A 27,196-nucleotide genomic window follows, 5' to 3' on the forward strand; every position below is an offset into this window, starting at 1 on the left:
GAAGTATGGTGCCAGCATCTGCTTTTGGTGAGGGTCCCAGGAAGCTTACATGGTAGAGGGCAAAGGGGAGCCAGCATGTCACATGGTGAGAGAGAGAGCAAGAGAGAGAGGGGGGAACTGCCACACACTATTAAACAACCAGATCTCATGTAAACTCAGAGTGAGAACTCACTTATCACCAATGGAATGGTGCTAAACCATTCATAAGGGATCTGCTCCCACGATCCAGTCAACTCCTGCTGGGCCCCATCTCCAACATTGGGAACCACATTTCAACATGAGATTGGGAGGAGACGAACATCCAAACCGTATTATATCAATAGTGGTTGCTAAAGGCTGGGAAGAGCAGGGGGGGAAGGAGAGGAGCAGAGGTTGGTTAATGAGGTACAAAGTTACAGTTAGATAGGAGGAATTAATTTTGGTGTTCTGTGCAATAGGGTGATGATATTTAGCAATATGCGTTGTATACTTCAAAATAGCTAGAAGAGAGGACTTTGAATGTTCTTATCACAAAGAAATGGCATGTTTGAGGTGATGAATATGCTGATTACCCTGATTTGACATTACACATTGTATATATGTCTTGAAACATCATACTGTACCCCATAAATACATACAATTATTATGTCAATTAAAAACAAAATAAACGTTAAAAAAAAACACAATCTATAAAAAAACTGATTGCAAACATTATACTTAATGATGAGAAACTTGATGCCTTCCTATGAAGATCAGGAACAAGAAAAGGATGCCTACTTTCACCACTCCTATTTAACATCATACTGGAAGTCATGGCTAATGCAATAAAACAAGAAAAAGAAATAAACATGTAAGGACTGGAAAGGAAGAAATAAAACTGTCTTTGTTCACATATATCTTTTAAAAGTTAGGAAAGTTTTGTTATATTTTCTTTTTTTTTTTTTGAGACAGAGTCTTGCTCTGTTGCCCAGGTTGGAGTGCAGTGGGGCCATCTTGGCTCACTGCAAGCTCCGCCTACCAGGTTCACGCCATCCTCCTGCCTCAGCCTCCTGAGTAGCTGGGACTACAGGTGCACGGTGCCATGCCCGGCTAATTTATTTTTGTATTTTAGTAGAGATGGGGTTTCACCGTGTTAGCCAGGATGGTCTCGATCTCCTGACCTTGTGATCTGCCCGCCTCGGCCTCCCAAAGTGCTGGGATTACAGGCATGAGCCACCGTGCCCAGCCAGTTTTGTTATATTTTCACTGCCTTGTCCACTCCCCTCCCCAGCATGGTGATGATCCTGAAGACAGCAGCTCACATTCCTAATGTAGAACCCTGGTCCTTGGTTCCAGAGCAGAATTTATTTGTTTGTTTGTTGAGATGGGGTCTTGCTCTGTTACCCAGGCTGGAGTGCAGAGGCGTGATCACAGATCGTTGCATCCTCAGCTGCTTGGGCTCAAGCAATCCTCCCACCTCAGCCTCCTGAGTAGCTGGGACCATAGGCATGCACCATCATGCCCAGCTAATTTTTGTATGTTTTGTAGAGATGGGGTCTCGCTATGCTGCCCAGGCTGGTCTCAGACTCCTGGGCTCAAGTGATCCACTCACCTTGGATCTCCCAACAGTCATGAGCCACCGTGCACTAACCCAGACCTTGTTCTTAAAGAATTGTATTGGTCCATTTTGACCTGAGAGCCAGGTGAAGGACTGATGGAAGTTGACTGCTTTTGTTTCACCTAGCTTGGAATTTTCTCAAAGCAGAAAGGTGGCTATAGAGAGGGAATTTCTTACAAACATTAAAAGGCATGTGAACAGTCTATTGCTGCCTGGGGCAAAAAAAGTTAAAGCAAACAACGGACATACTGAAGTGTAGGAAGAAAGGCCTAGAAGGGAGATTCTTTGGATAAGTAGGACATTGAGAAGCTCCGGTGTATATGGAGAAATTTAGAAAGCATTCATGCCCAAGGCAGGACGAATGTTTCAAAAAGACCTAAGGTCTCAAGATTTCACCTTTAGCTGATCTTTAGGCTCAGTAAAAACTGGAAGTTAGGGGTAATGTAGAGTTGTAAATGGCTTTGCTAAGCACTGAAAGAGTACCCCAACACAGAGCCAATCTAAAAAATCTAGGAGAACTTTTCTTCCTCCCTCCCTCCCTCCCACCCTCATTTCCCACCCTTCCCTCCCTCCTTTCCTACCCTTCCCTCCTTTTCTTCTTTCTTTTTGAGACAAAGTCTTACTCTGTTGTCTGGGCTAGAGTGAAGTGACATGATCATAGCTCACTGCAGCATTAAACTCCTGGACTCAAGGGATCCTCCTGTCTCAGCCTGCTGAGTAGCTAGGACTACAGACATATATCACCATGCCCAGCTAATTTTTTAATTTTTTGTAGAGATGGGGTCTCACTATGTTGCCTAGGCTGGCCTTGAACTCCTGGCCTCAAGAGATCCTCCTGCCTGGGCCTCCCGAAGCACTGGGGTTACAGGCATGAGCCACCATGCCTAGCCTATCTTCTTCCTTTCCTTTTTCTTTCCTCTCCTTTATCCTCCTTTCTCTTTTTTTCTTTCCCTCCTCCCTCCCTCCCTCCTCTCTTCCTTCCTTCCCTCCCTCCTTCCCTCTTTCCCTCCTTCCTTTCCTCCTTTCTTTTTTTCTTTCTTTCTTTTTTTTTTTTTTTGAGATGGAGTCTTGCTCTGTCACCAGGCTGGAGTGCTGTGGTGTGATCTTGGCTCACTGCAACCTCCAGCTCCCTGGTTCAAGTGATTCTCCTGCCTCAGCCTCCCGAGTAGCTGGGATTACAGGCATGCACCACCACACCCAGCTAATTTTTGTATTTTTAGTAGACATGGGGTTTCACCATGTTGGCCAGGATGGTCTCAATCTCCTGACCTCATGATCCTCCCTCCTCAGCCTCCCAAAGTGCTGAGATTACAGGTGTGAGCCACCACGCCTGGCCCCTTTCCTCTTTTCTTTATCAGACAGTCTCACTCTGTTGCCTGGGCTTGGGTGCAGTGACATGATTATAGCTCAATCAGCCTTAAACCCTTGGACTCAAAAGATCCCCACGTATCAGCCTCCTGAGTAGCTAGGACTACATGCATACACCACCATGTCCAGGTAATTAAAAAATGTTTTTTTGTAGATACGGTATCTCACTATGTTGCTCTCAAACTCCTGGCCTCAAGAGATTCTCCTGCCTTGGCCTCCCAAAGCACTGGGATTCAGGCATGAGTTACAATGCCTGGCCTTTCTCTCTCTCTCTTGCTCTCTTTTTCTTATTTCTTTTTATTTTTCCTTTTTCTTTCTTCCTCTTTCCTCCCTTCCTTCTTTTGTTTCTTCTTTCCCTCTTCTTCCCTTCATTTTTCCCCCAAACCCTCTCTCTCTCTCCCTTTTTTCCTTCTTTCTTTTTGCTTGAGACATTTAAGAAAATCTCTGTTGGCCGGGCACAGTGGCTCATGTCTGTAGTCACAGCACTTTGGGAGGCCCAGGCAGGCAGATCACTTGAGGTCACGAGTTCGAGACCAGCCTGGCCAACATGGTGAAACCCTGTCTCTAATAAAAATACAAAAAAATTAGCCAGGCATGGTGCCTGTAATCCCAGCTACTCGGGAGGCTGAGGTAGGAGAATTGCTTGAAGCTGGGAGGCAGAGGTTGCAGTGAGTTGAGATTGTGCCACTGCACTCTAGCCTGGGTGACAGAGTGAGACTCTGTCTCAAAAAATAAATAGAAAGGAAATCCCTGTCAAAACACTAGTTGACCAGAAAGTGAAGAAATAGAGACTTCAGAGATCACACACAACAAAGAATATAGTTCTTTGCAAAAATAGTTTAGAAAAGTCACTAAACAAGTAAATACAACTCACATAAAGCAACAAAAACAAACCATGAGGAGGGGGAAGAATTTGATTTCCAAACTTACCACGTTGCAATATTTAAAACATTTGGTTTTCAACAAAATATTATAAAGCAATCAAAGAAACAAAAATGTATGACTTATACAATGAACAGAAACTCTTCCTGAGGAAACCCAGTCATTGGAATTACTAGACAAAGGCTTTAAAAACAAATGCTCAAAGAGGCCAGGTGCAGTGGCTTCTGCCTGTAATCCTGGCAATTTGGGAGGCTGAGGTGGGTGGATCACTTGAGGTCAGGAGTTGAAGACCAGCCTGGCCAATGTGGTGAAACGTTGCCTCTACTGAAAATACAAAAATTAGCCAGGCTTGGTGGCAGGGCCTGTAATCCCAGCTATTTGGGAGACTGAGGCAGGAGAATTGCCTGAACCCGGGAGACGGAGGATCTAGGGGGATTCAGTAACAGATTTGAGTAAATAGAAGAAAGAATTGGTGAACTTGAAGACAGGTCAGTTGAACTTGTTCACTTTGAGAAGCAGAAAGAAAAAATGATGATAAATGAACAGAGCCTATGAGAACTGTGGGACACCATAAAACATACTAATATACACATAATAGGGGTTCCAGAAGGAGAGGAGAAAATGAGGCAGAAATAATATTTAAAGAAATAATGGCCCCAAATACCCAAATTTGATGAGAGACATGAATATATACATCCAAAAATTCCAATGAATTCCAAGAAGGAGAAACATAAAAAGAGCCACACTAAGACACGTAATCAAACTGTCAAAAGCCAGAAATAAAGTGAGAATCTTGAAAACAGCAAGGGATAAGCAAGTTGTTACATACAAGAAACCTCAATAAGATTAACAGCCGATTTATCCTCAGAAACTATGGAGGCCAAAACACAGTGAAAAGCCATGTTTAAAATATAAAAGAAAAAATACTGTCAATGAGAAATACTGTATTCAGCAAAATTATCCTTCAAAAATGAAGGGGAAATAAAGACTTCCAGATAAACAAAAATGAGAGGGTTTGTTGCTAGTAAACCTGCCCTCAAAAAAATGATAAAAGTTGTTTTGTAGGTGGAAATGAACAAGACAGTAACTTGAACTCATACAAAGAAATAAAGAACTTGGGTAAGGCAACTGCATCAGTAAATACAAAAGCTAGTGTTATTGTATATTTTGGTTTGTAACTCTTTTTAAAAATATATGGTTTAAAATACCAATGTTATAGTTAATGGGCACACATGTTTGAAGGAGTAGTTTATAATCACAAAAACATGAAGGGAGAGAGATGAAGCTGTATAGAGCAGAATTGTTATATACTATTGAAGCTAAGGTTGTGTTAATTAAAAATAGATTGTTATAAATTTAAGAGGTTAATTATAATCCAAAGGGTAAACACTAAGGGAACAACCAAAAAAACTGTACAGAAAAGGAAATGAGAAAGGAATCAAAATGGCACAGTACAAAAAAATCAGGTATATATGCAAAAAGGCAGTAATGGAGGAATTGAGGAACAAAAATATATGACATATAGAAAACAAATAGCAAAACAGCAGAAGTGTGTCCTTTATCTGTAATTACTTTAAATATAAATGGATTAAACTCTCCAATTAAAAGGCAGAGATGAACAGATTTTTTAAATCCCATTCATATGTTGTCTACAGGAGACTCACTTTGGATTCAAAGGTACAAATAGTCATGACCAGCCTGGCCAACATGGTGAAACCCCATCTCTACTAAAAATACAAAAATTAGCCAGGTGTGGTGGTGCATGCCTGTAGTCCCAGCTACCCAGGAGGCTAAGGCATGAGAATTGCTAGAACTCGGTGGCGGAGGTTGCAGTGAGCTGAAATTGCACCACTACACTGCAATCTGGGTGACAGAGTGAGACTCTGTCTCAAACAAATGAAGAAACAAACCAAAGATACAAATAGGTTGAAAGTGAAAGGATGGAAAAAGATATCCCAAACAAATAGAAACCAAAAGATAGCTGGGGTGGCTATACTAATATCAGACAAAATAGATAGTAAGGCAGAAACTGCTCTAAGAGAAAAGGAAGGACATTATATTGACAAAGGGATCAATTCATCAGGAAGATAAAACAATTTTTCTCTAGTACACAAGGATCATTCTCCAGGATAGATTATATATTAGACCATACAACAAATCTCAATAAATTAAAATATTGAAATCAAAGCAATCCTAAGCAAAAAGAAAAAGTCTGGAAGCATCACATTATCCAACTTCAAATTATACCACAAGGTTATAGTAACCGTAACAGCATGGTACTGGTATAAAAGTAGATGCATAGATGCAGTGGAAAAGAATAGAGAACCCAGAAATAAGGCCAAATACTTACCAACCAACCCATATTCAAAGCATACAAAAACATAAATTGGGGAAAGGACACCCTATTCAATAAATGGTGTGGGGAGAACTGGTTAGCCACATGTAGAAGAATGAAACTGGATCCCTGTCTCTCACCATATACAAAAATTAACTCGATGGAATAAAGACTTACATCTAACACCTGAAACCACAAAAATTCTAGAAGGCAACCTGGGAAAAACTCTTCTGGACATTGGCCTAGGCAAACAGTTTATGATTGAGACCCCAAAAGCAAATGCAACAAAATTGTATAAATGGGACCCGATTCAACTAAAAAGCTTTTGCAAAGGAAATAATCAGAGTAAGTAGACAACATACACAATGGGAGAAAATATTTGCAAATTATGCATCTGACAAAGGAATAATATCCAAAATCTACAAGGAACTCAAAGAAATTAGAAAGAAAAACAAATCCCATTAAAAAATGGGCAAAGGCTATAAATAGACTTTTATCAAAAGAAGATACACAAATGGCCAAGAAACATTTGAAAAAATGCTCCATATGACACTAATCAGCATGGTAATGTAAATTAAAACCACAATGACATACCACCTTACCCCAGCCAGAATAGCCATTATTAAGAAGTCAAAAAGCAACATAGATGTTGGTGTGGTTGTGGTGAAAAGGAAATGCTTATACATTGCTGGTAGGAAGCTAAATTAGGACAACCTCTATGGAAAACAGTATGGAGATTTCTCCAAGAACTAAAGGTGTATCTACCATTCAATCCAGCAATCCCACTACTGACTATCTCCTAAAGGAAAAAAAAAATCACTATATCAGACATCTGCATGCATTTTTTTTTTTTTTTGAGATGGAATCTGGCTCTGTTGCCCAGACTGGAGTGCAGTGAGAGGCACGATCTCAGCTCCCTGAAACCTCTGCTGTCAGGTTCGAGTGATTCTCCTGCCTCAGCTTCCCGAGTAGCTGTGATTACAGGCATACGCCACCACGCCTGGCTAATTTTTGTATTTTTAGTGGAGACGGGGTTTTGCCATGTTGGCCAGGCTGGTCTTGAACTCCTGGCCTTGAGTGATCTGCCCACCTCAGCCTCCCAAAGTGCTGGGATTACAGTCATGAGTCACTGTGCTAGGTCTGCATGCATATGTTTATTGCAGTGCAATTCACAGTTGTAAAGAATTGGTATCAACCTAAGTGCCCATCAACCAATGAGTGGATAAAGAAAATGTGATATATATACACGATGAAATACTACTCAGCCATTAAAAAAGAACAAAAGAATGTCTTTTGCAGCAACTTGCATGGAATTGGAGGGTATTATTCTAAGTGCAGTAACTCAGGATTCAAAAACCAAATACTGCATATTCTCACTTATAAGTGGGAGCTAAACTATGGGTATGCAAAGGCAAACAGAGTAGTATAATGGACATTGTGGGGAGACAGTGAACTCAGAAGGGGGAGGTTGGGAGGAGGGTGAGGGACAAAAAGCTACCTATTGGGTTCAATGCACACCTACATGGGTGATGGGTGCATCCAAGTAGTGTACATTGCACCTAATAGGTAGTCTAAAGTCCCAGACTTCCCTGCTACACAATTCACCCATGTAACCAAAAACCATGTGTACCCCTAAAAGTATTGAAATAGGCCAGGGGCAGTGGCTCACATCTGCAATCCCAGCACTTTGGAAGGCCAAGATGGGAGGATCACTTAAGTCCAGGAATTTGAGATTAGCCTGGACAACATAATGGGACCCCCATCTATTAAAAAAAAAAAAGAGTGGTGATGTATGCCTGTAGTCCTAGCTGCTTGGGAGGCTGATGTGGGAGGATCACTTGAGCCCAGGAAGTCAAGAGTGCAGTGAGCCATGACTGTATCACTGTACTCCAGACTACGTGATAGAGCAAGATCTTGTCTCAAACAAACTGACAAAATCCCCCCAAACAAAAAACAATTGAAATTTAAAAAAAATTTAAAAAGAAACACACACACACACACACACAAGAAACACACACACACAGCCATATATATATACATATATAATGAATTCTACCAGTCACTTAAATATATATATACATAAAATTAGACAAAGTATCTTCACTGACAGCAATGAAACGGAACTACAGAGGAAAACTACATTTTTCAAATATGTGTAAATTAAACAGCATACTCTTTTTTTTTTTTTTCTGAGACGGAGTTTGGCTCTTGTTGCCCAGGCTGGAGTGCAATGGCGCAATCTCAGCTCACTGCAACCTCCGACTCCTGGGTTCAAGTGATCCTCCTGCCTCAGCTTTCTGAGTAGCTGGGATTATAGGCATGTGCCACCACACCCAGCTAATTTTGTATTTTTAGTAGAGACAGGGTTTCTCCATGTTGGTCAGGCTGGTCTCGAACTCCTGACCTCAGGTGATCCACTCACCTCGGCCTCCCAAAGTGCTGGAATTACAGGCGTGAGTCACTGCGCCTGGCCTTAAACAGCATACCCTTTTTTTTTTGAGATGAAGTCTTGCTCTGTCTCCCATGCTGGAGTGCAATGGCACAACCTCAGCTCACTGCAACCTCTGCCTCCCGGGTTCAAGCAATTCTCCTGCCCCAGCCTCCTGAGTAGCTAGGATTACAGGTGCATGCCACTGCGCCCAGCTAATTTTTGTATTCTTTAGTGGAGACGGGGTTTTGCCATGTTGGCCAGGCTGGTCTCGAACTCCTGACCTCAGGTGATCCACCCGCCTCAGCCTCCCAAAGTGCTGGGATTATAGGCGTGAGCCACCATGCCCAGCCAATAGCATACTCTTAACTAATGGGTCAGAGAAGAAATCACAAGCGAAATTAGAAAATATAAGATGAAAATAAAAAACATAACAAAACTCATAGGATGCAGTGAAAGCAGTGCTCAGAGGGAAATTTATACCTATAAATGCTTGACATTAGAAAAGAAGAAAGGTCTCAAATCAGTAACCTAACTTTATGCCTTAAGGAACGAGAAAAAGAAGAGCAGATAAAGCTAGCAGAAGGAAGGAAATAACAAAATACTAGAACGAGATAAACAAAATAGAGGGTAGAGAAACAATAGAGAAAATGAACAAAATCAAAAGTTGGCTCTTTAAAAAGATCAACAAATTGACAAGCCTTTAGCTAGATTGACTAAGAAAATAAGACTCAAATTACTAATGTCAGAAATGAAATTTGGGACATTTCTACTGATCTTATAGAAGCAAAAAGGGTTATAGGAGAATACTATAAGCAATTATATGCCAACAAGTTAAATAATCTAGATGAAATGGACAGCACACAATTGACTTAAGAAGAAATAGAAAACTGACCCATCAGAACAGATAACAAAAGATTGAATCAGTAATCAAAAACCTCCCAACAAAGAAAATCTCAGGACCAGGTAGTTTCACATGTGAATTCTACCAGTCATTTAAGGAAAGATTAACACCAATTCTTCCCAAACTCTACCAAGAAATAGAAGAGGGAAGACTTCTGAGCTCATCCATGAGACCAGCACAAAACATCATAAGTAAAGAAAACTATAGACAGATATTCTTTAAGAATATAGATACAAAAATTGTCATTGAGAGAGTAACAAACTGGAGCCAGAAGCATACTTAGCAGGATTATATACCACGATCAAGTGGGATTTATCTCAAGAAAGCAAGGGTGATTCAAAATACAAAAATCAATCAATGTAATACACCAGTAGAGTGAAGGAAAAAAATTCACCTTAGTTGATGTAGAAAAAGCATTTGATGAAATCCAGCATTCTTTCATTATATAAAAAAAATTAAACTACAAATAGAAAGGAAATTCCTTAACTTGATAAAGGGCATTTATGAAAAAACCCACAGTTAACTTCAGACTTAATTGAGAAAGATGAAAAGTCTTCCCCCTAAAATTAGGAACAAGACTAATATGACTGCTTTCACCACTATTTAACATTGTACTGAAAGTTCTAGCCAGAGTCATCAGGTGAGAAAAAGAAATAAAAGGCATCTAAATTGAAAAGAAAGATGTAAAGCTATGGACATGCCTCAGATATTGTGGATTAAGTTCCAGACCACCAGAATAAAGTGAGTCACATGAATTTTTTTGTTTCCTGGTACATATAAAAGTTAAGTTTACATTATACTGTAGTCTGTTAAGTGTGCAATAGCATTAGATCTTAAAAAAGTATATACTTTAATTTAAAAATACTTTATTGCTAAAAAATGCCAACAATCATCTGAGCCTTCAGCAAGACATAATCTTTTTGCTGGTGGAGGGTCTTGCCTTGAGGTTGATGGCTGCTAACTGATCAGGGTGATGGTTGCTGAAGGCTGGAGTGTCTGTGGCAATTTCTTAAAATAAGACAACAAGGAAGTTTGCCACATCAATTGACTCTTCCTTTCATGAAAGATTTTTCTATAGCAAGTAATGCTGTTTGTTAACATATTACCCACAGTAGAACTTCTTTCAAAGTTGAAGCCAATCCTCTCAAACTCTGCCACTGCTTTTATCAACGAAGTTTACAGAATATTCTAAATCCTTTCTTGTCATTTCAACAACTTTCACAGCATCTTCGCCAGCCGTAGATTCCATTTCAAGAATCCAGATTCTTTGCTCACCCATGAAAAGCAACTCCTCATCTCTTCAAGTTTTATCATGAGATTGCAGCAGTTTAGTCACATCTTCAAGCTCCACTTCTAATTCTAGTTCACTTGCTATTTCCACAACATCTGCAATTACTTCCTCCAGTGAAGTCTTGAACCCCTCAAAGTCATCCACGAGGGTTGGAATCAACCTCTTCCAAATTCCTGTTCATGTTGATATTTTGATCTCTTCCTGTGAGTCCTGAATGTTCTTAATGGCATCTAGGATGGTGAATTCTTTCCAGAAGGTTTTCAATTTACTTTACCCAGACCCATCCAAAGAATCACTATGTCAGCTATAGCCTTATGAAATGTATTTCTTTTTTTTTGTTGTTTTTTTTTTTGAGACGGAGTCTCGCTCTGTCGCCCAGGCTGGAGTGCAGTGGCGCGATCTCGGCTCACTGCAAGCTCCGCCTCCCGGGTTCACGCCATTCTCCTGCCTCAGCCTCCCGAGTAGCTGGGACTACAGGTGCCCGCTACCACGCCTGGCTAATTTTTTTGTATTTTTTTTATTAGAGACGGGGTTTCACTGTGTTAGCCAGGATGGTCTCGATCTCCTGACCTCGTGATCCACCCGCCTCGGCCTCCCAAAGTGCTGGGATTACAGGCGTGAGCCACCGCGCCCGGCCTGAAATGTATTTCTTAAATAATAAGAGTTAAAAGTTGAAATGACTCCTTGATCAGAATGGATGTTTTATTAGCAGGCCTGAAAACAACTTCTTCATCTTTTTATACATCTCCACCAGAACTCTTAGGTGACCAGGTGCATTGTCAATGGGCAGTAACATTTTGAAAGGAATCTTTTTTTCTGAGCAATAGGTCTCAACAGTGAGCTTAAAATATTCCATAAACCATGCTGTAAACCGATATGCTGTCATCCGGGCTTTGTTATTCCATTTCTAGAGCACAGGCAGAGTAGATTTAGCATCATTCTTAAGGGCTCTAGGATTTTTGGAATGGTCAATGAGCACTGGCTTCAACTTAAAGTCACCAGCTGCATTACCCCCTAACAAGACAGTCAGCCTGTCCTTTGAAGTTTTGAAGCCAGGCCTTACTTTTCCCCTGTAGCTATGAAAGTCCTAGATGGCTTCTTCTTCAGATATAAGTCTTTTTAATCTACTTTGCACATTGAAAATCTGTGGTTGAGTGTAGCCACTTTCATCAATTCTCTTAGCTAGATCTTCTGGATAAGGCGTTGCAGCTTCTCTATCAGCACTTGTACTTTTATGTTGTGGAGATAAGTTATTTTCTCAAACCTCAAGAACCAACCTCTGCTAGCTTTCAGCTTTTCTTCGGCAGCCTCCTTCTCTCTCTCAGACTTCAAACAATTGAAGAGAGTTAGGGCCTTGCTCTGGATTAGGCCTTGGTTTTAAGGAATGTTGTGGCTGGTTTGATCTGTACAGACCGCCAAAACTTTCTCCATATGAGCAATAGGGCTGTTTTGCTTTCTTATCATGTATGTGTTTACTGGAATAACTTTTAATTTTCTTCAAGAACTTTTCCTTTCTATTCCCAACTTGGCTAACTTTTTGGTGCAAGAGGTCTAGGTTTTCAACATGCTTTCCTCACTAAGATTAATTATTTCTAGCTTTTGATTTGAAGTGAGAGACTTGCAACCCTTCATTTCACTTGAACACTTACAGATCATTGTAGGGTTATTAACTGACCTAACTTCAATATTGTTACATCTCAAGGAATAAGGAGGCCCCAGGAGAGGGAGAGAGATGGAGGAATGGCTGGTCAGTGGAGCAGTCCGAACATGCACATTCATTGAGTTTGCTGTCTTATATGGATCCAGTTTATGCCATCCCAAGCAATTAAAATAGCGTGAACCCTGAAAATCTGAGACAGGTCTCAGCAAATTTAGAAAGTTTATTTTGCCAGGGTTGAGGATGCATGACTGTGACACAGCCTCAGGAGGTCCTGACGACTTGTGCCCAAGGTGGTCAGAACACAGTTTGGTTTTATACGTTTCAGGGAGACGTGACACATCATTCAACATACGTAAGATGAACATTGGCTCGGTCTGGAAAGGCGGGACAGCTCAAGCAGGGAGGACTTTCAGGTCCTAGGTAGATAAGAGACAAATGGTTGCATTCTTTTGAGTTTCTAATTAGCCTCTCCAAAGGTGGCAATCAGATATGCATTTATCTCAGTGAGCAGAGGGGTGACTTTGAATAGAATGAGAGGTAGGTTTGCCCTAAGCAGTTCTCAGCTTGACTTCTCCCTTTAGCTTAGTAATTTCAGTGCCCAAGATATTTTCCTTTCACAATAGTAACATCAAAGATCACTGATCACAGATCATCATAATAGATATAATAATAATGAAAAAGTTGGAAATACTGTGAGAATTACCAAAATATGACACAGAAACATGAAATAAGCACACACCGTTGGAAAAATGACACCAATAGACTTGCTTGATGTAGGGTTGCCACGAAAGTTAAATTTGTGAAAAACCTGCAGGATCTGCACAGTGCAATAAAGTGAAGTGCAATAAAACAAGGGATGCCTGTATCTCTATTTGTAGATGACTTGATCTTATATATAGGAAATCCTAAAAGAATCCATATACTCACATACACACAAGAGGTATTAAACAAATTCAGCAAAGTTGCAAGATACAAGATTAACAACAAAATCAATTATATTTCTCTTTTTCTCTGTACTGTATTAGCTGAAAAAAATCAATTGTATTTCTATGCACTATCAATTAACAATCTGAAAAAGAAATTAAGAAAATTATCTTTACAAGAGCATCCAAAAGAATAAAATACCTAGGAAAAAATTTAAGGTGATGAGAGATGAGTACTGAAAACTATAAAACATTGCTGAAAGAAATTAAAGAAGACTTGAATAAATGAAAAGACATCCTGTGTTCATGGAAGAGAAGATTTAATCTTGTTAAAATGGCAATACTTTTCAAAGCAATCTACAGATACAATGCAATTTCTGTCAAAATTCCAATAGTGTTTTTTATTGCTACAGAAATGGAAAAGGAGATCTTCAAATTCATATGGATATGTAAAAGGCCCCAAATAGCTAAAACAATATTGAAAACGAGGAACAAAGTTGGAGGACTTGCACTTTCTGACTTCAAAACTTACTACAAAGATATAGTAATCAAAACAGCATGGTACTAGCAATAGGATAGACATATAGACCAAGGGAATAGAACTGAGAATCTAGAAATGAATTCAAATATCTATGGTCAATTGATTTTTTGATAACGGGGTCAAGACCATTCAATGGGGAAAGAGTAGTAGTCTCTTCAACAAATAGTATTTGGACAACTTGGTATTCACATGCAAAAGACTGAAGTTTGACACCTACCTCACACCATGCACAAAAACAAACTCAAAATGAATCAACAACCTAAATATAAGAACTAAAACTTTTAGAAGAAAACATAGGGGTAAATCTTCATGACCTTGGATTTGGTAATGGATTCTTACACATGACATTAAAAGTACAGACAACAAAAGAAAAAACAGACAAATTGGGCTTCATTAAATTAAAACATTCATGCATCTAAGGACACTATCAAGAAGGTGAAAAGAGGCTGAGTATGATGGTTTATGCTTGTAGTTTCAGCACTTTGAGAGGCCGAGGTGGGAGGATTGCTTGAGCCCAGTTTGAGTTTGGACCAACCTGATGGAACCTTGTTTACAAAAAATACAAAAATTAGCCAGGTGTGGTGGCATGTGCCTATGGTCCCAGCTACTTGGGAGGCTGAGGTGTGAGGATCGCTTGAGCCTGGGAGGTTGAGGCTGCAGTGAGCCATGGTCATGCCACTACACTCCAGCCTGGATGACAGAGCAAGACCCTGTTTTGAAAAAAAAAAAAAAAAGTGAAAAGACAATCCATAGAATGAGAGAAAATATTTGCAAATTATATATCTGGTAAAGAATTGATATCTAGAATATATAAAGAACTTCTACAATTCAACAACAGCATCAACAAAACAAGCAACCCAATCTAAAAATGGGCAAAAGACTTACATAGACATTTCTCCAAAGTAGATATTACAAATGGCCAATAAGCACATGAAAAGATGTTTGACATCACTAGTCATTAGGGAAATGCAAATGAAAACCACAATGAGATACAATTTCACACCTATTAGAATAGTTATTATTAAAAAACAACAAAAAATGGGGCCGGGTGCAGTAGCTCACACCTGTAATCCTAGCACTTTGGAAGGCCGAAGCGGGTGGATCAGTTGAGATCAGGAGTTCGAGACCAGCTTGGCCAACATGGTGAAACCTCATTTCTACTGAAAATACAAAAATTAGCCAGGTGTGTTGGTGGGCACCAGTAATCCCAGCTACTTGGGGGGCTGAGGCAGGAGAATCACTTGAACCTGGGAGGCAGAGGTTGCAGTGAGACTCAGATCATGCCACTGCACTCCAGCCTGGGCAACAGAGCAAGACTCCATCTCAAAAAACAAACAACAACAACAAATGGACACTAACAAGTGTCGGTGAAGATGTAGAGAAATTAGAACTGCATTGCTTGTGGGAGTGTAACAATGGTACAACTACTGTGGAAAACAGTTTGGCAGTTCCTAAGAAAGTTAAACATAGTATTCCATGATCTGGCAATTCCACTTCTGGGTATATACCCAAAAGATTGTAAAGTGGGGACTCAAACAGATACTTGTATTGTGCATACATGTTCATAGCCACATTATTCACAATAGGCAAAAGGTGGAAGCAGCCTAAATGCCCATCAACAGATGAATAAACAAAATATGGTAGATGCATACAATGCTATATTATTCATCTTTAAAAAGGAATAGAATTCTATTTTTAAATCAGAAACCAACACATGCTAGAAATAGAATTCTGCATTCTATTCCACGTGCTACAACATGGAATGAACCTTGGAAACATTCCATGAAGTGAAAAAAGCCAGACACAAAGGGACAAATACTGTATGGTTTCACCCATATGAGATACCTAGAATAGGCAAATTCATACCATCAGAGAGTAGACTAGAGATTACCTAGGGTTGCGGGAGAGGGGAATGAGAACTTATTGTTTATTGGGTACAGAGTTTCCATTTGGGATGATGAAATCCTTCTGGAAATAGTAGTGATAGTTGTACAATATTGTGAATGTGCTTAGTGCCACTGAATTGTACACCTTAAAATGGTTAAAAATGATAGTATCAACAAAATAGTTAAAAAGAAAGTATCAATAAAGTCAAAGTAAGATCACAGAAAATAATTATAAAATAAAGAACTTTCTTCATGAGACGATCAAGATAAATAGAAGCCCTAAATTAGGAATTAAAAAGGGAAGTACAGATACAGTAGATATCAGAAGTCTAACAATTTTATGCCAATAAATTTGAAAACCTAGCTGAAATAGATAATTTTCTAAAAAAAATTATAAAAATGATTCTCAATAAGCAAAAACTTGAAATAAACATTATATATCCTTTAATGGCTATAAAGCATTGTCTTAGCTTAAAATTTCTACTACCCAAAACAAACTAACCTGGACTATATGGTTTACCTACATGGAAGGTACAATTATAAACATATAAAACTGTCCAGGCGCAGTGGCTCACACCTGTAATCCCAGCACTTTGGGAGGCCAATGCAGGCAGACCACTTGAGATCAGGAGTTCGAGATCAGCCTGGCCAACATGGTGAAACTCCATCTCTACTAAAAATACAAAAATTAGCCAGGCGTGGTGGCAGGCGCCTGTAATCCCAGCTACCTGGGAAGCTAAGGCAGGAGAGTCGCTTGAACCTGGGAGGCGGAGGTTGCAGTGAGCTGAGATTGTGCCACTGCACTCCAGCCTGGGTAACAGATTGAGACTCTGTCTCAAAAAAAACTATAAAAAAGGTGAAAAGTCAATGTGATAAGTCGGTGTGGGAGAAGATATTTGTAACACATATAACAGGCAAAGCATTAGGATTCAAAATGTATAAAGATGTCTTCCTGATCAATAAGAAAAAGACAAAACAATCCAGCAGAAAATTTGGCAAAAGATTAGAAACAGGCAATTCATAATTTAAACATATAAAAATGCCCAACTTTATTAATAGAGAAATGAAAATTTAAAAATAGGATACTATTTCATATTTGTCACATTGATGAAGTCTGATAGTCAAAGTGTTAGCAAAGATGTAGAACAAGAGGAACATTGCTGATATTAAAGTAGATTGGTTCAATAACTTCAGAAAACAATTTGCCAATATATAGTGAAGTTAAGATGTTCATATCCTACAACGCAGTAATTCCACTCCTAGGTATATATCTGAGAGATACTTTAGACATGTGTACAATAAAACATACAAGAATTGTTGTGAGATATCTTAAAAATGTAAATTAGTTCAGATCACTTCCTTCCTCAAAATCCTCCGAGGCTGAGATTAAAATTCAAAGTCCTCACCAGGCCTACAAGGCATGACAGTTTGCTTGTCTAACCACCTCTGCTGCTCTGCTCTCTCTCTTTCTGTTCTAGCCATGCTGACTTTGCTGTTCCTTGAACAGCCTCTCCCTAGGGCTCTTGGACTCACCATTTCTTCACTTCCTCAAAGTGTTCCCCCAGTTTTTATTTTGTCTCAATTCCTGGCTTCAGCGAGACCTCTGTTGACCACCTTTTCTTTCCCTCCCTCCCTACCTCCCTCCCTTCCTTCCTTTCTTTCTTCCTTCCTCTCTGCCTTTCTTTCTTTCCTTCCTCCCTCCCTTCCTTCATCCCTCTCTCTCTTTTTCCTTCCTTCCTTCCTTCCAATACATATTAGATGTACATATTTTGGGCTACTTGATACATTCATATAATCAAATCAGGATAATTGCCTTAAATATTTATCTTTTTCCTGTGCTAGGAACATTTGAATTATTCTCTTCTAGTTATCTTGAAATGCACAATAGATTGATGTTAACTATAGTCACTTCAATGATCTATTGAACATTAGGTCTTATTTCTTCTCGGTGTGTATTTGTAACCATTAACCAACCTCTCTTCATCCCCTGCCCTTCCTGGCCTCTGGTAACCACTAGTCTACTCTCTATCTTCATGAGATCCACTTTTTTAGCTCCCACATATGAGTGAGAACATGTGATATTTGTCCTTCTGTGTTTGGTTGCTTCCATCTTTTCTAAAATAGCTGCTAGGACTTCCTCTTCTCCTCCAACCTGGCGAGTCCCTTTATCTTCTTTGGCTGGTTTATTTTCCTTCCTGCCTGACATTATATTCTATATACATTTGTTCCAGCATTTATTTCTGTCTCTCCTACTAGACTGTAAGCTTCCCGGGGGCTGGACATTTTCTGCCTTACTCATTGTTGCATTTCCCAGTGCCTAAAATGATGTTTGCTTGTTACAGGGTGGGTGCTCAGTCACAGCTCTTTCAGTGAATGAATGGATTTGCATGATAGTCAAGATAAGTCCATTTTGATGGGAAGGAAACACTTAGATGACGCAAAGAGTACTTCTTGGTAAAAACAAAGCCATTAGAGTTGTAGATGCATGAAAAGAATTTGAAGAAGATTCGTTCATAAAGTGTAAAAGAATATTCTTCAGAAACAGATTGAATATGTATGATTAAGTTAATAGATTAAACATAAGTAGATATCTGAGTATTTCATCTATATTCCTAAAAGTTTGTATATTCATGTTGGTCAGAAAACTCTTGGGACCTTCCCTTGGGAAACCTTATATTCAGGTTGAGTTGCAGTATGCTAGAGCCTATACAGTCATTCTGTCTGCCAGGCAGTCATTCCCAAGTACCCAGGGTCAGACCCAGCCCCAGGTGTAGGGCCACGGGGTAGGGAGGACAGAGAAGGGGAAGGGAATCAGGCACACTGAGCGTCTGCTGTGTGCCAGAAACTCTGCCTGGGTTTCTCTCTCACGTGGGTGACTTAGGAGCACCCCTTCCGGGGCTCACGCAGGGAGCAGGCCAGAGCTCTAGGGCTGTGCAGCTCGATCTGACTTCTCCAACCCTTGCTACCCCTGTAGTTCTCGGAGATCTTCTTTGTGTCCATCTGCACATCTGAGTTGTCCATGAAGGTCTATGTGGACCCCATCAACTACTGGAAGAACGGCTACAACCTGCTGGATGTGATCATTATCATCATTATGTTTTTACCCTATGCCCTCCGCCAGCTCATGGGCAAACAGTTCACTTACCTGTATATCGCTGATGGCATGCAGTCCCTGCGCATCCTCAAGCTTATCGGCTATAGCCAGGGCATCCGGGTGAGTGCACTGGGGGTGTCATGGTGCTGGGAGGGCAGGCCGTAGGCCCATTTGCCCCCAAGACACTAAGGAAATAATGACTCTACTACCATCTTCCAGTTGTTGAGTCCAGCGTGTGTGGCAGGTTGATCTTTACCAATATTATCTCATTTAATCTTAAAATAATTCTCAGAATGGTATTATTAGCTCCATCTTACAGATGAAGAAATTGAAGCCCAAGGTCACCCAGCGGTGCAATGTCAGAGCTGAGATTTGAAAGGCGTGCCTGACTCCAGAGGCCACGTCTGAACTTTTCCTCTCTCTCATGCTGCGAAGTGCCTGATTTTCTTATGCTACCCATCCTTTGAACTACATGCCCAGGACGCCTTGGCTTTTTGGTGGCCCAGGCCACTAGCTGCTTTCCCCAAACAGCTGAGTCTGCTCTCTTGCTGGAAATAGTCTCTGTGCTTCGTTAAGGTGGCTCTGGAAGGGCTACTCCTGCTGAGAAGTCTTTCTGGGTTGCTGAAAACCATGACCAACACTCCCTTGACTCAGAGGCTTCAGAAAGAACCTCAGGGCTGCCCCCCTGCCTTGAATCGTGCCCTCAGGCACTTGTCCTGTGCACAGTAGGTTCACCTAGCTCTGCACTCAGTGTCCGTGCTTCTCCAGGTGGGGGCTGGTCTGGGTTCCAGTGTTCAGTCGGGGTGTGTCGTCCTATCCTGCCAGGGGCTGCCCCTCGCCTGGGCTTGGGTGGCTGGCTGTCTAGGGCCTGGCCCCACACTCTGGGAGCCCCAGGCCTGTGTAGAAAAGAGAAGGGGAAAGTTAGAGGTCTCCCCTGCCGCATACACACCTTTGTTTGTTTCTTGCTGTCATGTAAACAAGCACCTGCCTGTGTGTGTCCCCTCTCAAACAACGCAGTCCAGCCCTCCCTCTCCTTCTCTTCATGGCGAACCTTCTGGGGAAAGGTGTCTGTACTTCCAGTCCCACTTCCCTGTCCGTCATTTATGCCCTAGCTGTTTTCCCTACACTCCAGAATATCTACCCTCTCTGAAGTTGCCAGCAACCTCCTTGTCTCCAAATCCAGTGGCCAGTTCCCTTGGCATCCTTGTCACTGCTTTCTCTTGGTTTTCCTCCAGCCTGACTTGTCAGGAGCGTTTATCCTTTGCCTGGCTCATACACACTGTTTTCTCGGGATGGTCCCTGAGTTCTCCTCCTCTGCTCCCTCTGCACATTCTCTCTGGGTGATCTTTTCCACTTTCCAGGACCCTCCACCTGCCTACCCCTCTCTCTTTGACCTTTAGACCCAGCTGCCCCCTGGGCATCTCACAGGCTTCTCAAATTTGATGTGTCTAAACTGAAGTTGTCACTCACCCCCATCCCCAACCTCAAATCCCAAACCCTGGCTTCCCCTCAGTATTTCTTTTTTTTTTCTTTTTTTAAAAATTATTCTTTAAGTTCTAGGGTACATGTGCACAACGTGCAGGTTTGTTACATATGTATACATGTGCCATGTTGGTGTGCTGCACCCATTAACTTGTCATTTACATTAGGTATATCTCCTAATACTATCCCTCCCCGCTGCCCCTCCACGACAGGCCCTGGTGTGTGATGTTCCCCTTCCTGGGTCCAAGTCTTCTCATTGTTCAATTCCCACCTATAAGTGAGAACATGCAGTGTTTGGTTTTCTGTCCTTGTGATAGTTTGCTGAGAATGATCGTTTCCATCTTCATCCATGTCCCTACAAACGACATGAACTCATCCTTTTTTATGGCTGCATAGTATTCTGTGGTGTATATGTGCCACATTTTCTTAATCCAGCCTATCATTGATGGGCATTCGGGTTGGTTCCAAGTCTTTGCTATTGTGAATAGTGCCACAATAAACATACATGTGCATGTGTCTTTATAGCAGCATGATTTATAATCCTTTGGGTATATACCCAGTAATGGGATGGCTGGGTCAAATGGTATTTCTAGTTATAGATCCTTGAGGAATCACCACACTGTCTTCCACAATGGTTGAACTAGTTTACAGTCCCACCAACAGTGTAAAAGTGTTCCTATTTCTCCACATCCTCTCCAGCACCTGTTGTTTCCTGACTTTTTAATAATCGCCATTCTAACTGGTATGAGATGGTATCTCATTATGGTTTTGATTTGCATTTCTCTGATGGCCAGTGATGATGAGCATTTTTTCATGTATCTATTGGCTGTGTAAATGTCTTCTTTTGAGAGTGTCTGTTCATATCCTTCACCCACTTTTTGATGGGGTTGTTTGATTTTTTCTTGTAAATTTAAGTTCTTTGTAGATTCTGGATATTAGCCCTTTGTCAGATGAGTAGGTTGCAAAAATTTTCTCCCATTCTGTAGGTTGCCTGTTCACTCTGATGGTGGTTTCTTTTGCTGTGCAGAAGCTCTTTAGTTTAATTAGATCCCATTTGTCAATTTTGGCTTTTGTTGCCCTTGCTTTTGGTGTTTTAGTCATGAAGTCCTTGCCATGCCTGTGTCCTGAATGGTATTGCCTAGGTTTTCTTCTAGGGTTTTTATGGTTTTAGGTCTAGCATTTAAGTCTTTAATCCATCTTGAATTAATTTTTGTATAAGGTGTAAGGAAGGGATCCAGTTTCAGCTTTCTACATATGGCTAGCCAGTTTTCCCAGCACCACTTATTAAATAGGGAATCCTTTCCCCATTTCTTGTTTTTGTCAGGTTTGTCAAAGATCAGATGGTTGTAGTTGTGTGGTATTATTTCTGAGGGCTCTGTTTTGTTCCATTGGTCTATATCTCTGTTTTGGTACCAGTACCATGCTGTTTTGGTTACTGCAGCCTTGTAGTTTGAAGTCAGGTAGCGTGATGCCTCCAGCTTTGTTTTTTTTGCTTAGGATTGTCTTGGCAATGCGGGCTCCTTTTTGGTTCCATATGAACTTTAAAGTAGTTTTTTCCAATTCTGTGAAGAAAGTCATTGGTAGCTTGATGGGGATGGCATTGAATCTATAAATTACCTTGGGCAGTATGGCCATTTTCACGGTATTGATTCTTCCTATCCATGAGCATGGAACATTCTTCCATTTGTTTGTATCCTCTTTTATTTCACTGGGCAGTGGTTTGTAGTTCTCCTTGAAGAAGTCCTTCACATCCCTTGTAAGTTGGATTTCTAGGTATTTTATTCTCTTTGAAGCAATTGTGAATGGGAGTTCACTCATGATTTGGCTGTCTGTTTGTGTGTTATTGGTGTATAGGAATGCTTGTGATTTTTGCACATTGATTTTGTATCCTGAGACTTTGCTGAAGTTGCTTATCAGCTCAAGGAGATTTTGGGCTGAGACGATGGGGTTTTCTAAATATACAATCATGTCATCTGCAAACAGGGACAATTTGACTTCCTCTTTTCCTAATTGAATACCCTTTATTTCTTTCTCCTGCCTGATTGCCCTGGCCAGAACTTCCAACACTATGTTGAATAGGAGTGGTGAGAGAGGGCATCCCTGTCTTGTGCCAGTTTTCAAAGGGAATGCTTCCAGTTTTTGCGCATTCAGTATGGTATCGGCTGTGGATTTGTCACAAATAGCTCTTATTATTTTGAGATACGTCCCATCAATACCTAATTTATTGAGAGTTTTTAGCATGAAGGGCTGTTGAATTTTGTCGAAGGCCTTTTCTGCATCTATTGAGATAATCACGTGGTTTTTGTCTTTGGTTCTGTTTATATGATGGATTACGTTTATTGATTTGCGTATGTTGCATCCCATAGGATGCAGCCTTGCATCCCAGGGATGAAGCCTACTTGATCATGGTGGATAAGCTTTTTGATGTGCTGCTGGATTTGGTTTGCCAGTATTTTATTGAGGATTTTTGCATTGATGTTCATCAGGGATATTGGTCTAAAATTCTCTTTTTTTGTTGTCTTTGCCAGGCTTTGGTATCAGGATGATGCTGGCCTCATAAAATGAGTTAGGGAGGATTCCCTCTTTTTCTATCAATTGGAATAGTTTCAGAAGGAATGGTACCAGCTCCTCCTTGTACCTCTGGTAGAATTTGGCTGTGAATCCATCTGGTCCTGGAGTGTTTTTGGTTGGTAGGCTATTAATTACTGCCTCAATTTCAGAGCCTGTTATTGGTCTATTCAGGGATTCAACTTCTTCCTGGTTTAGTCTTGGGAGGGTGTAGGTGTCCAGGAATTTATCCCTTTCTTCTAGATTTTCTAGTTTATTTGTGTAGAGGTGTTCATAGTATTATCGGATGGTAGTTTGTATTTCTGTGGGATTGGTGGTGATAACCCCTTTATCATTTTTTATTGTGTCTATTTGATTCTTCTCTCTTTTCTTCTTTATTAGTCTTGCTAGCGGTCTATCAATTTTGTTGATCTTTTCAAAAAACCAGCTCCTGGATTCATTGATTTTTTTGAAGGGTTTTTTTTTGTCTCTCTATCTCCTTCAGTTCTGCTCTGATCTTAGTTATTTCTTGCCTTCTGCTAGCTTTTGAATGTGTTTGCTCTTGCTTCTCTAGTTTTTTAAATTGTGATGTTAGGGTGTCAATTTTAGATCTTTCCTGCTTTCTCTTGTGGGCATTTAGAGCTATAAATTTCCCTCTACACACTACTTTAAATGTGTCCCAGAGATTCTGGTATGCTGTGTCTTTGTTCTCCTTGTTTTCAAAGAACATCTTTATTTCTGCATTCATTTCGTTATGTAGTCATTCAGGAGCAGGTTGTTCAGTTTCCATGTAGTTGAGCGGTTTTGAGTGAGTTTCTTAATCCTGAGTTCTAGTTTGATTGCACTGTGGTCTGAGAGACAGTTTGTTATAATTTCTGTTCTTTTACATTTGCTGAGGAGTGCTTTACTTCCAACTGTGTGGTCAATTTTGGAATAAGTGCGATGTGGTGCTGAGAAGAATGTATATTCTGTTGATTTTTGGTGGAGAGTTCTATAGATGTCTATTAGATCTGCTTGGCGCAGAGCTGAGTTCAATTCCTGGATATCCTTGTTAACTTTCTGTCTCATTGATCTGTCTAATATTGACAGTGGGGTGTTAAATATTGACAGTGGGGTGTTAAAGTCTTCCATTATTATTGTGTGGGAGTCTAAGTCTCTTTGTAGGTCTCTAAGGACTTGCTTTATGAATCTGGGTGCTCCTGTATTGGGTGCATATATATTTAGGATAGTTAGCTCTTCATGTTGAATTGATCCCTTTACCATTATGTAATGGCCTTCTTTGTCTCTTTTGATCTTTGTTAGTTTAAAGTCTGTTTTATCAGAGACTAGGATTGCAACACCTGCCTTTTTTTGTTTTCCATTTGCTTGGTAGATTTTCCTCCATCCCTTTATTTTGAGCCTATGTGTGTCTCTGCACATGAGATGGGTCTCCTGAATACAGCACACTGATGGGTCTTGACTCTTTATCCAATTAGCCAGTCTGTGTCTTTTAATTGGAGCATTTAGCCCATTTACATTTAAGGTTAATATTGTTATGTGTGAATTTGATCCTGTCATTATGATGTTAGCTGGTTATTTTGCTCGTTAGTTGATGCAGTTTCTTCCTAGCCTTGATGGTCTTTACAATTTGGCATGTTTTTGCAGTGGCTGTTACTGGTTGTTCCTTTCCATGTTTAGTGCTTCCTTCAGGAGCTCTTTTAGGGGAGGCCTGGTGGTGACAAAATCTCTCAGCATTTGCTTGTCTGTAAAGTATTTTATTTCTCCTTCACTTATGAAGCTTAGTTTGGCTGGATATGAAATTCTGGGTTGAAAATTCTTTTCTTTCAGAATGTTGAATATTGGCCCCCACTCTCTTCTGGCTTGTAGAATTTCTGCCGAGAGATCAGCTGTTAGTCTGATGGGCTTCCCTTTGTGGTTAACCCGACCTTTCTCTCTGGCTGCCCTTAATATTTTTTCCTTCATTTCAACTTTGGTGAATCTGACAATTATGAGTCTTGGAGTTGCTCTTCTCGAGGAGTATCTTTGTGGTGTTCTCTGTATTTCCTGAATTTGAGTGTTGGCCTGCCTTGCTAGGTTGGGGAAGTTCCCCTGGATAATATCCTGCAGAGTGTTTTCCAACTTGGTTCCATTCTCCCCGTCACTTTCAGGTACACCAATCAGACATAGGTTTGGTCTTGTCACATAGTCCCATATTTCTTGGAGGCTTTGTTCATTTTACTCTTTTTTCTCTAAACTTCTCGCTTCATTTCATTCATTTGATCTTCAATCACTGATACCCTTTCTTCCAGTTGATTGAATAGGCTACTGAAGCTTGTGCATGCATCGCGTAGTTCTCATACCATGGTTTTCAGCTCCATCAGGTCATTTAAGGCCTTCTCTACACTGGTTATTCTAGTTAGCCATTTGTCTAATCTTTTTTCAAGGTTTTTAGCTTCTTTGTGATGGGTTCGAACATCCTCCTTTAGCTTGGAGAAGTTTGATCGTCTGAAGCCTTCTTCTCTCAACTCATCAAAGTCATTCTCCATCCAGCTTTGTTCCATTGCTGGTGAGGAGCTGCATTCCTTTGGAGGGGGACAGGTGCTCTGATTTTTAGAATTTTCAGTTTTTCTGCTCTGGTTTCTCCCCATCTTTGTGGTTTTATCTACCTTTGGTCTTTGATGATGGTGACTTACAGATGGGGTTTTGGTGTGGATGTCCTTTCTGTTTGTTGGTTTTCCTTCTAACAGTCAGGACCCTCAGCTGCAGATCTGTTGGAGTTTGCTGGAGGTCCACTCCAGACCCTGTTTGCCTGGGTATCAGCAGTGGAGGCTGCAAAACAGCGAATATTGCATAACAGCAAAGGTTGCTGCCTGATTGTTTCTCTGGGAGCTTCATCTCAGAGGGGCACCCGGCCATGTTAGGTGTCAGTCTGCCCCTACTGGGGGGTGCCTCCCAGTTAGGCTACTCGGGGATCAGGGACCCACTTGAGGAGGCAGTCTGTCCGTTCTGAGATCTCAAACTCCGTGCTGGGAGAACCACTGCTCTCTTCAAAGCTGTCAGACAGGGAAATTTAAGTCTGCAGAAGTTTCTGCTGCCTTTTGTCCAGCTATGCCCTGCCCTCAGAGGTGGAGTCTACAGAGGCAGGCAGGCCTCCTTGAGCTGCTGTGGGCTCCACTCAGTTTGAGCTTCCCAGCCGCTTTGTTTACCTACTCAAGCCTCAGCAATGGCAGGCACCCATCCCGCAGCCTCGCTGCTGCCTTGCAGTTCAATCTCAGACTGCTGTGCTAGCAATAAGCAAGTCTCCGTGAGCGTGGGACCCTCTTAGCCAGGTGCGGGATATTAATCTCCTGGTGAGCCATTTGCTAAGACCGTTGGAAAAGTGCAGTATTAGGTGGGAGTGACCCGATTTTCCAGGTGCCGTCTGTCACAGCTTCCCTTGGCTAGGAAAGGGAATTTCCTGATTCCTTGCGCTTCCTGGGTGAGGCAATGCCTCGCCCTGCTTCGTCTCTCACTCAGTGGGCTCCACCCACTGTTCTGCACCCACTGTCCGACAAGCCCCAGTGAGATGAACCCAGTACCTCAGTTGGAAACGCAGAAATCACCCATCTTCTGCGTCACTCACACTGGGAGCTATAGACTGGAGTTGTTCTTATTCAGCCATCATCTCCTCCAGTATTTCATCTTTTGGTAAAGAGGGGTCCCCCACCCGCATTCAGTTGCCAAGTCATAAATTTGACTGTCAGCTTAGACTCCTCTCTCAAGCTTTGTTGTGTGGCCTCCTCATTGGTTATTGACTTGTCCACATCTCTTCATCCCTGTCACCATCAGCCTCACCTGGATTCCTGCATTGGTGTCCCACACTACTGGGAGCCCTGGAACAGAAATGCCCCCGTGGGGTGGGGAGGATCTTGAAAGTGCACATCCAATCATAGCATCCTAGGTTTCAAGCCTGAGGGTGGCTCCCCATTTTTCAGGCTACAGACAGACCTTGCAGTGTGTCCTAAGAGGAAGGGAGTATGTAAGGTGCTGGGCACTGGAGTCAGCAGGGATGAGAGGAAGGCAGGTGGACGGGAAAGAAGACTGGAGGCCCGAGGTGTTCATGGTCAGATGGGCACCCCAGAGTGAGGGCGGGATCTGGCAGTGGGAAGTGTAATCTGGTTTTTCCAGGTGTTGGGCACCAAGGGAGCAGGGGCCAGGAGTGGCACCAGGGTCACTAGAGAGGGAAGTCCAGGGGTGAAGAGGCCTGGCATCTTCCATAAAGATGTGGAAGGCCCCCAGGCTGACAGCAGGGTTGCCTGGA

At 41.3% G+C, this 27,196-nt stretch overlaps 1 protein-coding gene across 3 annotated transcripts in view; it reads left to right on the top strand.

The window, feature by feature from the left end:
• Positions 1 to 27,196, top strand: part of CATSPER3 (cation channel sperm associated 3) — a 51,392-nt gene that overhangs the window by 17,166 nt on the left and 7,030 nt on the right. For all 3 annotated transcript variants that reach the window (XM_016953862.4, XM_009449684.4, XM_527015.8), the window contains exon 3: positions 18,769 to 19,008. In XM_016953862.4, coding sequence (XP_016809351.1) covers positions 18,769 to 19,008 — 240 coding nt within the window. The remainder of the gene's footprint in view (positions 1 to 18,768; positions 19,009 to 27,196) is intronic.

This window comes from Pan troglodytes, chromosome 4, assembly GCF_028858775.2.
Source record: "Pan troglodytes isolate AG18354 chromosome 4, NHGRI_mPanTro3-v2.0_pri, whole genome shotgun sequence".
Taxonomy (NCBI): Eukaryota; Metazoa; Chordata; class Mammalia; order Primates; family Hominidae; genus Pan; species Pan troglodytes.